This window comes from Trichomycterus rosablanca, chromosome 7 (assembly GCF_030014385.1).
Source record: "Trichomycterus rosablanca isolate fTriRos1 chromosome 7, fTriRos1.hap1, whole genome shotgun sequence".
NCBI lineage: Eukaryota > Metazoa > Chordata > Actinopteri > Siluriformes > Trichomycteridae > Trichomycterus > Trichomycterus rosablanca.
In genome coordinates, this window is record NC_085994.1 from 37,042,169 (window position 1) to 37,057,097 (window position 14,929).

The 14,929-nt window shown below is 36.1% G+C and overlaps 1 protein-coding gene across 1 annotated transcript in view; it reads right to left on the reverse strand.

The window, feature by feature from the left end:
- nr6a1a (nuclear receptor subfamily 6, group A, member 1a) overlaps positions 1–14,286 on the reverse strand; it is a 32,237-nt gene extending 17,951 nt beyond the window's left edge. Inside the window, 1 exon segment of the mRNA XM_062998187.1 lies at positions 14,109–14,286. Coding sequence (XP_062854257.1) covers positions 14,109–14,286 — 178 coding nt within the window.
- Between the last annotated feature and the right edge of the window lie 643 nt (positions 14,287–14,929).

Below are 14,929 nucleotides of genomic sequence, written 5' to 3' on the forward strand. Positions count from 1 at the left end.
CAATTACAAAATGCACTAATACCCCCCCCCCCCACACACACACACACATACACACACACACAAACTGAACTCACCAACACATCTGTGTATTTACCCTTAGATATGACCTTTACAAAGAATGAGAGAGCACCATCACCTGTATTTAGCAAATACAATTACTAATACACAAGACTTATATAGGCTAATAAAGAGAAAAATCTAATAACACATTTAACCTGTAGAATTCCAAGCATACATTCTGTTTGTTGATTTATTAAAAATAAATTTTGTTTCGTAAACAAACACTAAACTACAGTACTGACTACAGCTGCTAATGTCATTGGTTGGGAGATATGGTTTTTTTTTACTCTGGTGCATCAAAACACAACATTCAACCCCTTATTGATTAGAATTCTATTTAGATGAGAAATTATAAGTCCTAATACTGGACTTAGTCTGGACTGATTCACCACTGAACATCTTTCTATGTTTAGGATTGGGTCTAGTCTTAGTTCTGAAAAGCAGCCTTTAATCTTTTCCTCTTAAAGATGACAGCTCTTTAATGTTAATGAGTGTGGTGGAGATTTATTCGTATCTGAGATGCAGCTTGAAGTTGAGAAGCGGAGGATGGGAGATAAAGGACAGGAGGTAGAAAGTGGAGGATGGGTTCAAAGATAGATAAAGAGATCCAGATCCAGAGAAAGAGAGATAATGAATGAGAGATAGAACCAGAGCTGGAGGGGGTGCTCTGCATGGGCTTTGTCTTTGTTTCCATTAGAATTAAATCCAGTTTGCATGTGGTGAAGGGTTTCAGTCCTCCTGTACTTTTCCACTCTTTCATTTCATGCATTCCAACCAACATCTCTCAACCCCCCCCCACACACACACATACACACACATAATGCATTCTCACAATTTACTCACTTCAATCAGAGTATCAATGTCTCCTGTATTTTTCTCTTCAGATCTTCTCCAACACAAATGTTTATACTGTATATATTTTTATCTTATCAGAATTTAATATATTTTGAATGAATTTTGCTATTTAGCTTTTTTTATGCATTAGTTTTTACAATATTTTTAATTGATTTAGGTTTAATCATATTATTGTTAATGTATTTAAATATTAAAAATAAATCATAAACACACACTAGAAACCACCTAAACATAAATATAAAAATCTGAGTTAAAATATCAGGTTTTTTTTTCCTGATTTTAAAATCATTTGTTTGTTTTTAAATCAAAATATAAAACAACAAATCTATTTAAATAATTTTCTAATGAATTGAGAAATTACTAGCTGAGATTCCACCTATCTTAAGTGTTAAGTAAAACAACAAACTATCAATGGAAAAATAAATATTGCAATAAAAATCTTGGGGGGAAAAACACACATCCTTAAAAAGCTTAAGTAAAAACCGTTGACAGTCTATTGATTAAAAAAACACTGTAATGAAGTGTAAAATAGTCTCTTTACCTTCAGTGTTTAATAAATTGTAATATGTATACTGTTTAAGCAAAGCATGGGTATATAGTGTGTTTTTTTATTATTATGGTAGAGTTAGGTGTGTAACATTTAGGTTTTTGTGTGACAGTAGCTGATAAGGAAGTGCTAGATCAGATTTTTTTTGATGGATTTCTGGGCATGTATGTATGAATAAAAACATAATTCTGAATTACCAAAGATTCAAAAACATCTAAAGAATAACAAGTCAATAACGTTGTCTTCTAATCATCCTGAGTCGTCTCTGATCTGTGTGATTGGTTCTGTAGGTCTGAACCGCCTCAGTCTTGCACTGTTAGCTTAATCCTCTCAGCTCCATGCATTTCCACATCTAGCCTGACTGACCAGCTCGGACTGGCTCAAACTAAAACATGAATGAGCCGAGCATTGCATAAGAATGACCTTTTCCTCCACCCCCATCTCTGCATTCCCCCCATTCTCAGTTCCAGTGTACTATAGCCAGCTCCACTCATTAGCATTTGTTAATTACGCTAACTCAGCTAACACAGCATTAACTCAAAGCAGCTGCTTTAGAAGGAATTAATAACACTCGGCTGAGACAAGTCCTCCACTAGTCCTCCGGATTTCCTCTGTTAAGGGACTTTTTTCCCCAAAGTTCCAAAAAATCTATCACTCGTAATTAAAAAAAAACCTGTTTTTTATTTCAGAACATTATTAATGGTTGAACCAACATTAGATACAATCCTTTGTATTATTTGGTATCAGTTAATTTAAAACGTATTATTAGCAAATCATGCCAACTAACTTTCATTATTTTTAATGATTTAGGAGCTGTAATTTAATCTGATTTAGTTTATCATACTCTAAAATCATTTATACATACCATGAAAAAGTATTTACCCCCTTTCAAATATCTGATATTTAAAAATGTTTATAAAACAAAGAAAATATTTGGTATAAAAAGTAATTGCCACTTTAAAACTATTACTAACTGGTTGCAGCACCTGATTGTTGTGATTTGTAATCAGTATTTTACTTATATTAAACACTCGCTTTTTTTTCTTTATTTATGAAATTCCTGTTTTGGGTGAAGTTAATGTAATTACTACCACATTTCAAAAGGGTATTTGATCTCTTACTGAGAGTCTGTTATTACTGTGCTTTTGTCTTACTTAATTATTTCAAGTCTTTAGACAGAATATATAAGACCAGTTGTATATACCACATTACTGACATTTAATCATTTATATTTGGGATTACACAACCAGCAGCAACAAGAGCAAAACATACTTTTGTTTATTTTTGAGTGTAAACTCGTTTTAAAGGTTCAAGTTACATCCAGAATGAAAACCTGCTTTACCAGGTTGCCTTGTTGCCTCTTTCCTCATTTTCAGTTAAAGTACTACTACATAAACACAATACAACCATAATAAGGTAGCAAGATTAATCATTATTTACAATTATAATTAAGTTTGTGACCTGGTCAAATAACAACAACACGATGTTTGTTTAATCAACTTGATCAAGTACATCCAACTCAGCCATTCTATCAGACTGTCCATGCACTTTTATTCTGTGACTATTATAGTGAGAATCAATAATATCAGATAAAGCACAAAAGGTTCTGAAAAACACAACGTCTTCATCTCTACTGATCACCTGTCAGTAAGATAATCTCAAATTTAATCCAGCAGAATCCTGCTCAACAACTTGTTCCTCTACGATGTTTATCTTTCAGTCAGTTTAAATTCCAACCCGAGACGAGAAGCACATTTTGATCTGCGTTCTTAGTATTTTTTCTGAACTTTGGAGGCCATTGATTTCTGTGTAATATGGAAAAATATGCAAACCAGTAAAACTTAATGAAGGCCAAAGTCAGGATGTCTCACAAACACGCTAGATTCCAAGGTTTTCAACTGACGGTGTAAAAATTGTTGTTTGCTTGTGAATTTTGTATAGAAAACAACTGTTCTATTTATTTCTATCTATTTCTAGATCATAAAGACAAATAAAAAGCATGACACACCACTTGTGGTTCCATAAATTAATGAATAAAAAATGCTAAAGCTGCAGCGTCTTCCATTCTGCTTTTGTTTAATCATTCTGTCTCTGCCTAACCAACGACATCCTTCATATTGAAATCAGGTGCAGTCTGCACGAGAATTAATATCTTTAATATAATGCTTAATCTTTACAAATATACACGTGTAATACAGGGTCTAAATACATTAAGGGTTTTTTAATGTTTTTTTCATAGCAGTTTGTGCTTATACATATTAAGTTATAACCACTGATGTCAGTAACGCGTTACTTAGTAACGCGTTACTCTAATCTGACCACATTTTTCAGTAACACGTAATCTAACGCGTTACTATTTCCAATCCAGTAATCAGATTAAAGTTACTTATCCAAGTTACTGTGCGTTACTATTTTTGCGTCTCGGAGAGTGACGTCTGGCCTATGCGACAATTAAGTCACGAGCTGCGTCTGAAATCGCATACTTACAGAGTATGCACTAGATTGGAGGAAGTATGCACTACTCGGCCGGTAAAGAAGTACATACTTTCAGTACAGAAGTGTGCAGTATGCACACAACACCGCTACGTACTACACGTGGGGACGTGATGACGTAATATCACCATAGTTACAGACTCATTACAAACCCCACTCGCCAAAATTTTGGATATTTATCGTCTTTTTGTTATTTATTTGTCTCTTACTTACACTTGTGAACAGAGGACTTAGTTTTCCGCTATCTTTCTTGTTTTTTTATTCCGCTTCAATCGCCTACGCAGCTGCTGAATGTAACTAATAAAGTAACTTGTAATCTAACTTAGTTATTTTTAAAATCAAGTAATCAATAAAGTAACTAAGTTACTTTTAAAATCAAGTAATCAATAAAGTAACTAAGTTACTTTTTAAAGGTAACTATGCCATCTCTGGTTATAACTTATACATATTAAGACATTATGTGTGTGCATTCTAAGTACTTGAATGTATATTAAAAACCGAAAAACTGAAAGTGGAGGCAAATGATTTCTTGTATATTTACTTACAGTACTGTGACAGTACACAATCTAAGCAATTGAGGGTTAAGGGCCTTACTTAAGGTCTTAACAGTAGCAACCTGGCAGTGATGGGTCCTGAACTGGCAACCTCTTGATTACTAGTCCAGCACCTTAACCACTATGCCACAACTGCCCTTGTATATCTAAACTATATAGAAGTAAAATTATTACACTAAATCCCTGAGAGGTTTACTCATCACTTATTAAAGATTTGGGAAGTCAGGAAGGCAGCGCTCAATAGTAAAGCGATCTGGAGTTCAAGGGTTAAAAAACATAAAGGGAATTAAAACATGATGCATTTACTCTTCACTGAATCAAGTAAAACTGCTGTGGCTTCCCTTAGGACTTCAACAGGCTACAAAAAATGATACAAAGCAATCGCCAGGTCTTTGTGAATACCATTCTAGAGGGAGATGGTTTATATCTGACTGGAGTCACCCTGCAGCTGGCACTAATTCTCAGAGCGGTGTTAGTTAATTAATCAAGAGCTTCTAATCAATACAAATCCAGCATTCAGCTTCTCTGTGGTATAAATCTCAACGAATGACTGCTTTTTATCTAAACAGAACTAGATATTCCACATTATACCCATAATATCTGTTTAAAATGAATATTTGAATGATCTTTCGAGGTCACATGAGCTGCAGATAAACACTCTTACGTTCAAAGCGCTCGTCAATGATAAATTAAAGAGAGCCGTGAAAATAAATCAATCAGTCCTGGCGATGTCAAAGTAACGCCTGCGCTACACACGGTGCGCTTGTTCATCAAACGTGCGCCTTCCTTGAAAGCTAAAGCCCGGAGTAATACGCTGATGTAAACCTTGCCCGGAAAAAGAAAAGGTCATCTGTGTAAAGCGGTTTTCACCGATCCTAACTTTAGCTCGGTTTTACAGAACCCTGACCTCTTCTACTGCTATTGATCCACACACAAGTTTGAGTCCCTTCCCCCACAACACAAACACACACACATACACCGATCCTCTATACCCCCCACCTCCACCTCCCACCCACAGATGCCACCGAGAGGTGACTTCCTGCCTGGAAGAGTGACGGATGAGATGGAGAAATGGAAGGAAAAATAAAGAGCCGAGGGAGAGAGGAAGGAGCAAGACAGAAGGAACATGGAAAGGGAGAGGTAAAAGGATAAGAGGGTGACCCTGAGATACCCCCCACGCTCCTGTCCGTAACAACAACACAGGAGCTGGGCAGGGCACGCACGCTCAATAGGATTAGCAGCGGAGGTGGGGTCTTGTACAGTAGCCTTTTGAACAGCACACACACAAACACACAATGGAGTTTTTTTTGCATACCACCCTTGGCCATATTCACCCAAATGCCATTTTAATTCCGCTCTCGTTTACATTCAAAGCTACAGGCTTTTTAATGCGACCTGTAAGTTTCATGGCTCATTATCATGGCTCAAATACAGCTGCTTAATACAGCTGTTTGAGCAGCGTTACACGTTATTCCTCACGTGAAGGAAAATAACTGCTGCCTTCATCTCAGACCAAAACCTTGTCAGTTTTTAAATTACAGCCCTCACGAAATCTGTGCCATTTTTAATCTCTTTAAAATTTAAAACTACACATTTTTAATCTGACCTAGGGTTACATTATTATTACACTAATCTAGAGGTTTCACCACAGTGTAACATACAGGCTGCTGTGAAGCTATAAAGACTCAGAATCCAGAATTAATCATTAACAATATTGTTTCCATATGACACCTTAATTTTGATTAAAACCTACAAAACCTCAGCCAGGCTATTCTTCTGATCAAAGGTGGCTTTCCTGATTTCTGTATATACACTGTATAGACAAAAATTTTGGGACGTGTCAGCCACAATGATTGCAAACAGGTATAATAAATCAGTAATATAAAAGAAATGATACACTTCATGTTCCAGTATGACTGTGCCCCTGTGCACAAAGCAAGCTCTATAAAGACATGAACAAAATCTTGATTAAAAGAAACTCCAGTGTCCTTCATGGAGCCCTGACCTCAGCCCCACTGAACAGCTTTGGAATAAACTGGAACATTAAGTGAGACTTTCTTGACCAACAATAGTGTCCAGCAATGAAAATGCTTTCATCTTTGGGCTAAATAGGTACAACTTCCCACAGGTATACTTTAAAGTCTTGTGAGAAGCTTTCTCAGAAAAGCGACTGTTGTTATAGCTGAAAAGATCACGTAGAGGTCACTCTGTTTTATTACCATTTGTTTTTGAAATGGGACGTCCAGCAAATTCATGGTCAGGTGTCCAAATATTTGACCATATTGTTAATACATATATGCAAATACAGATGTTTAAAGACAGTTTAACACATTTTATGTGTCACAAAAACATATCTTGTTCTTTTATTTTAATTTTTAGCTTTTACATTAAAATATTAATGATTAGTTTAAACAAATCACAATAAAAACACTGCCTGCAAGTGTACTTATCAATACTGAACCAAAATAGCCCATTAATGAGGAAAAGTAAAGAAAGCGTCATGTGTTTTCCATCCCTTTTATATCTTAATTTATCACTGTACTAATACAAATGTTTCACCACACTGTGATTAAAACAGACAGACCTTACCGCCTACTAGAAAGACCCCCAATTTACTCTACATTAATCATTAATACTGGGTTGTTGTTTTGTTTTAACAGCTACATAGCGTAAAAATATCCATTAACATCAGGAAAGTCGTATTTTATTCAGAGAAGTAGGTTGATCTGTTGTACATGTCCAAATATTGTCCATCTGTTGCCCAATTTCACTCATGATCAAAGACTTTTGAATTGAAATGTTTTTAGAAGTTACTGTTTCTATCCAGTTCTATAATGTTTCTATTGCAATGATACACTTATAGATAATTAAAGACCTAAAGGTCTCTCACAATTCCAGATTAATTATTATCACTAGAATTTAATTAAAAAACATTTTAGCTATTTGACTAATTAGAACCACCCAAAAGTGTTGTTAAATATTAATTTAAGCTAAATTAAGAGCCACCTTTGCTATCCAATCATGTCAATGCTAACAGAGAGTCTGCATCCAATCCTATAAATGGCTCAACTACAATTAGCTTGTAGTAACACCAGCACAAATATAAATGTCTGACATGAATCTAACATCAACAGAACAAGACGGCAATATCAACTGTTACCATCAGAACCTCAGAAACAACACAAGGTCCACGCTACACTCAAGCATGCTCATTAAAAACACACAGATAAAGTGTGTGAGCTCATCATGATTCGACAGAGTGTGAACAATTGAATAAATGAAAGAGTGACGTGACCGGCCAGTGCAGGAGCACGATTTACACCTCACGTCACCATGTGAGAAGATTTTCACATGAAGCTAAGAAGAGCTCAAGTGCATTACCATAAAACTAACATCGCACTTCAGGAGCTAATATCACATCAACATGATCGAGTGAGCGGGTGTGAATTTTTCCCTACAGGAAGCATTTGGTTACTATAGAAAATCTATAGAGATTTAGAGAAAGTATAACAGGGCTAAGTGCTAATGATAGTAGCAAATTTACCTCACAGGTACGGTCAGTCTTTTTATAACACTGTTGTTCTACAGAAAATAGACATTTATTATTAATAATTAATTAATTAATTATTATTATTTAAAGTTGTATAAGACATCAATCTATTTCTGTACCAATTTTATTGGAAACTTTTAGTATCATTTAAACCTGAAATCTTTAAAATAAACCTAAATTTTACAAATAGCAAGAATTGTGAAAGTCATTAGAAATAATGCCATTTATTTATATAACTCTCAGTAACAAGCAGCCTTTTGAACTGTTTTACCTTGTTAAATCATTAAAGAATTATTAGCGGATAATAAGTATAATAAGAATATTATTACAATATTCTTGAATGTGACTATTATGTCAGCTAACCACCTCTCATAAATAAATCTCATCTTTTACCATATAAGTATTTTAATAATTAATTGATTGCAAGTTTTTGCTATGTTGCCATATGTGAAGGCCAAACACACTGCTGTAAAATAAAATACACGCAACTCAATATAAAACAAATGGCCCCTGGTGCTAATGTAATCCTGACTGCCACGTCCGTGTTTTCTTTCAGCTCTGGAGATGAGCAAATGTTACGACGGCGGTTTTATGATCAGCTGAGAAGAAACTCAAGTCAAAGTGATAAAACCGGGAGGAATGAGGGGTGAAGTTTGGGCTACAGAAAGGAGGGGGTAGAGGGTTTGGGTGAGTGTGTGGATCGGGGGTTTTAACCAGATGAGCAGTGAGTTCCGCTGACCCCCGCTCCTCATTCCTCATTACATGAACAAAGCTGCCTGGTCTGTACTGAAAACCTTTTCCAGATGGGATGCAGCTTGCATACCACAAAGCACACACACATCCTTACAACAAACACCTCACATCAATATTACTACAGCTGCATCATACAGCAGGCATGCTACAATAGAGCTCAATGTTATGTCATGTGACCCTGGGTACAGGCCCATGCATCGTCACGTGTCGTGTCTCTTTAAAAACGTCATCAGATAACAACCCAAACTGACTATGTCCAGCATCCACTAAGCACTGGGTGTTTAATCAGTTCTAACAGACATCCACATGCTTTATCATTACAGCTGCGCGAGCTGTTTACATTACATCTGTGTATTATGTAACATCTGGGTTATGTAATACCTACAGCTGTTACAACACAGTAGTAGTAATAGTAATAGTAGTGGCTTTGAACCTCTGAACATCATCCACTGCATGAAACACCACAAACGGTATGCTAGAACAACATCTCCTACTGTTCCACCAACTGGTAATAAAGAACAAGAACATTCACTTTAGCAGTGTGGTTCTACTAGAGTAAAACAATAAGCATTCACTGCTGGTCTTTAACCGACCACTCGACTTCTATTGTTATGTACAGTAGCAAGATATTGGCGAGTAAAATCTCAATTTTCAGTAACTAAGACATTTTTTTTCATTTTAATAGTAAATACAGAATTTCTGTCCATTTTGTGATTCAATTCGAACATACAGTATGAACGTACATTCAGTACAGTGGATTCAGCTAAAATTCTTCTAAGCTGTTGAAAACCCACACTGTTTTATTAGTATGTTTAGAATTACATAGAACAAATGCTAAAAAAAGATATGTAAGGACAATTAATGCCTGTTAACTTAGTTATTACCCATCTATGGTTTACTTTCTATCCTTAGAAATCACCAGGTGACCACATTGATTACAATCACACAAACCATTGCCTTTAGCAAACAAGCTGTTTTTGTTTAAAATAAACCGCCATTAAATCCAAACAAACTAAATATCTTAACAGCAGTTTAAAGCAACACAGCAGCATTTGTAAACATTCACTGTAATATGTGTCTGTAAATTTATGTTAGATCAACACGCCTGGTGTAAAATATGTACCTAAATTAGCATGTAGCAGAAACAGGGGCCATTTTCCCTTCACCCAGTGTTTATAGGTTTGGTCAAAATCCCTTAAATGACGAACCTCCCCGTGTTTATCTTACAAAGCCAATTTATAAAACACACACTATATAATGAAAAGGGCTCCTAGTATCGTGACATGATTTAGATATCACTCACACATTATTAGCTGTGTTATAATCAACACACTTATCTATCACACACAAATAATTACTGACCCTACTGGAAGTCCTTAGGAACAATTTTTCAAGATCTAATCTCAAAAATTTAAATGGTCAACCATTGTCAACCATTTACACAAAACTAAACAAAATGTACCTTTGCTTGTATCTGAGGTGGTATTTTTATTGGTATAAATTAGTACATTTAAGGTAAGGTAAGGTATAACAGTGCAGTTTTCCTTATATTAAATGTAAGAATCATACACAAACATAAACAACAAAGGGTGAAAGCTGCACCCTTAATAGTACCACCTCAGCAACAAGCAAAGGTACATTTTGTATGTCCATTGACAATCATTGCACAACCTATATGACCTGAGCTTTTCCTCAGATTAATTAATGTAAAGCTGATTGTGTTTTGTAAACACGATTTATATATCAACTACACCAGAGTTATGAGTGGATTGATATATTGCTATTATATTAATATTACTATTATACTGGAGTGTAAAGACCTTAAATGACCTGAATATACCCACACACACTCAGTTAGTTACAGTATAAATACGTTTAGCAGTTTCACTCCGTTTTAAATTAGTATTTTTAATTATAATGTCTATAAACCTGAAAACCTCCTATTTATTTCTCTAATACATTTACAGTAAATAAACACAATAAAGAGTATTATGTATAAAACTGATCAATTGAATGTGATGATGTTCAGCAGCGTTTTTACATTTTCTATTATTATTATGCCTAATTGTTTTGTCTGTCCTCTTCTTAAAAACCAGATCATTAAAAAATAATAATAATTAAAACCTCGAGCCTTTTCTAATTCTCCATTAAACTAAGTACAGTAGTAGATACAATCTAGTATCATGATCTAATTCAGATATCATTCACACATATTTAAAAGTATTATAAAGAATCCATTAGCAGCCTTGAGTATTCTTATTAAGCGTTACAATCATTGCTAATAGAAGTGGACTGTACTGGTGAACTGAACTGACCCCTACTGGATGTTTCATTCTCCTCTATACAGGATGTAAAGCATTTGGGTACAATTTACAGTGATAAATAAATACTAAGCCATTTCAAATAAACATGATTAGATATTGCATACCATAACTAAATCAATTAGTCATGTAAGGATGTTTAGCAGCATTTGTCTTGCTTGATTCTTATCAGGTTCTTAAGGACAACAACTGATCAAGCAGGTTTGATCAGAAAACATCTAAACCCTTAATCAACCCTTATTCCCTCTTCTGCTCATTTCCACCTCACCTTCCCACGAATCCATCTGACGTCCCTCCCAAGCGGCCTGCCATCCAGTCATACGTGTATCCTAATGTGGACAGGCTTAGGCCTCATGTCTCTGTGTCCACTTCCGTCCTGTTGTCTTTCTCTGAAGCTGTGTCCTCCTGCGAGCTCCTTCTGCCTCTGATCCTCCTCCTCCCAGTACAGCCTGCTGGTCACTTTCAGCCCCGGTCACATGACTGCCGAGTTCAGGCCCCAGGGGTCACGGCGTGGCCAGAGGGCCAATGACGTTGTGGGGGGTTATCTGAGTGGAACTGATAGCCTATTTTTTTCTCCTTGCCTGTGGTGGAAACAATACAGGCCCTCCTCCTCCTTCTCTTGCTGCGCTTTCAAAGCCAGGCGAAGTGCACGGGCGCAGAGGTGAATACCTCACACCGACCTTAGACCTATGAGGTATTTTAAAGTGCAGGGTGGTGCAGAAGCCACTGCAAATGAATGAAGTCTAAAACAAGAATAATGTGAACTTAACTGAAATGTTGTTATGTTTTGCACACATGGCCCAAAAATAGTACTAGCAAAATGGTCTGGAAATTAAGAAATAGGGATTAAATAGGCAGCGCGAATAAAAATGTAAAACTAATTAAATAAATGCAGAAATAAACTTTTTTTAACCAGTAAACTGTTGTTAAAAAACCTGGCAAATGTTTCAGAGCAAATGAAGCCCCTCTGATGAGCACCGAAATGTCTTCAAAGCTTACAAATCAAGTCCTTGACCCAGCACAACCACTCAGCTAGCATTAGCCACAGGCTAACAGTCATACCACCCACTAAATACCACCCCCTGCTCACACATAAGAAGCTTTCACATTCAAATGCAACAGGAGAAACAGCGTGTAGGGAGGGGCACTTTTAAAGACAGAAATGGAGGGAGGGGGGAGAGGAAAAGCTGAGCTGGACTTTGTCATGTAGAGGTAGGTGGTGGAGGGCCGGCCGGCTGTATGAATGCAGTCGGGAGAGGTTCAAGTTTCTGCTGCAGCTGTCCGGCCGTGCTTCAGTTCGGCCCTCCAGCTACTCCTGACACCCAAGCCGAGGGCATTTAATTACTGCAAAGAGCTTCGAGTGGTCAAGCAAGCTGTGCTGAAATTTCCCCCGCCAAAAACAAAAGAACACCCACGTAAATCCAGGGCCAAATAATAAGTGTTGAATTCAAACTTTTATATTTATTGTAAGAGACTTGTACGTCATGCCAGTCTTACGATTTAAATTATTTCTGTATCTGATCATTCAATCATTTCCAAGATGACGCCCACTTTGGCAGACGTCTTTGCAACGTCCTCATTTTGCATGTTTATTTTAGCATTTTAATTTGTATTAAACACACGGGTTTGTACAGTAATTAGTTTTAGTAATTTAGTTTAGTTTAGTTTTAGTAGATAGTTCTAGTTTGTCTTAGTTTCTATTTTTTATTGCAGCCTTAGTTTATTTTCATATTTTTGTATATAAAAAGTTTTACAGTGGTACCTTGTAACTCAATGTCCCCTAAACTCAAAATCTTGGAAACTCAATGCCCTTCGTCAAGAAATTTGTATCCTTAAGCTCAACACGTGTGCGACTGCTGCTTTGTTCAGCGCTCGGCTTGAGCGGTGCGGTAAAACGTCATGCAAACATGAGACGAATCTGCATTTGTGTGGAATAGCCATCAAATCCACTTTGAAAGCTCCACATGTATCTGTGTTCATCTGGATTTTTCTCCTGTTTCACTTTTAAACTTGTGTTACAGCTCGGGGTTCTGAGAAATAGAATCAGCTTCTAGAGTCTAAAACGCTTTTCTTTAAAAAAAAAAAAAAGTAACTTAATGTATTAAAAGAACGACATAGAAACACTAAACTTCTCTTAATTATTACTGCTTATAAGTTCTCTCCTCTAAGCATTAAGAAAAAAACAAAAAAGAAGTAAAGCTAAAGAGCAGGTTTTATTGTATTTTTGATTGATTTTTAACTGTTTTAATTGTATTTCAGTGTTTTTATATTATATTTGTGTTATTTTCAGTGTATAAGTGTCAAAAACTACCCCATTTTTTAAATTAGCCTAAAATATATGCAGTTCCACAGGATCATGGAACGCATTAACAGGTTTCCCAAACATCCTTATGGGGAAAAAATACCTTAAAACTCAACGTCACTGCCAGAATCAACTAACATCGAGTTTCAAGGTACTACTATATGTTATAAAAGTTTTATACTAAATTTTATCCTGTTAGTTTAATCCTGTTTAGAGGACAAGCAAACGATGAATTTCATTGTACAGTGTAACTGCTGTTTCTACTGTGCACATGACAATTAAACTCTAGAATCCTGAACTGTTGTTTTCTGTGGCATTTATACCACAAAGCCCCTTTGGCCCCAAGCAATAAAATGAATTTTACGTTTTCTGTAAATCCGCTAGGTGGGTTAATTTGGTGGTTTAAATAGTTATATTATCTTTTGGTCACATGGCTTCCTACTTCCCTGACGGTGATTCTCTTTAGCTAGTTCACCATCTATAAATGAATAGGCTCAGTCTGACTGCAGTCCAGGCTTCCAAGTTTGAGTCTCAGAGTTTTTGTTTTATTAGCAGCATTTCCCACTTCTTTTTCTCTTAATCTAGTAGTTTCCAGTATTCAAATGCAATTCCTCTGCCGCATGTGACACCCCCACAGCGTGTTGACTCAGGAGAGTTGCAGACTAGTACACACCCTCTTTGACAAACCTGCTTGTTGAGCGCTTCTGTTCAACTGCTAGTGGTGGATTCACTCGAAGCCATACTGCTGTATAACAAAGAGCCACGTTATATTCTCTGAAAATGTCTTGACCAGACAGGAGAGATTTCTGCCGTGACAATGAGAGGACCTTTCCACCCTCAGGCACGTCCATTTGTGCCTGTTGGATACCTGGCCAGGTTGCTAGAACAGAAGATATTTGAAGAGGGGAAAATGTGGATGGAACTGTTGTTTGGTGCCAAAATTAATACTAATCCCCTAATCCCCTTTTTTAAATATATAACCCAGAAGCACTTTAATACAGGTCTGCCAAACTGCTGAAACATGGTTGAGCTTGACATCACCATGAGCTTAAGCTGCTTTATACTTTAGACACTTTAGATACAATTCATGATGCATAAAACTGTATAAAAGTGTTGAATTCAAACTTTTATATTTATTGTAAGAGACTCGTACGTCATGCCAGTCTTACGATTTAAATTATTTCTGTATCTGATCATTCAATCATTTCCAAGATGACGCCCACTTTGGCAGACGTCTTTGCAACGTCCTCATTTTGCATGTTTATTTTAGCATTTTAATTTGTATTAAACACACGGGTTTGTACAGTAATTAGTTTTAGTAATTTAGTTTAGTTTAGTTTTAGTAGATAGTTCTAGTTTGTCTTAGTTTCTATTTTTTATTGCAGCCTTAGTTTATTTTCATATTTTTGTATATACAAAGTTTTACAGTGGTACCTTGTAACTCAATGTCCCCTAAACTCAAAATCTTGGAAACTCAACGCCCTTCGTCAAGAA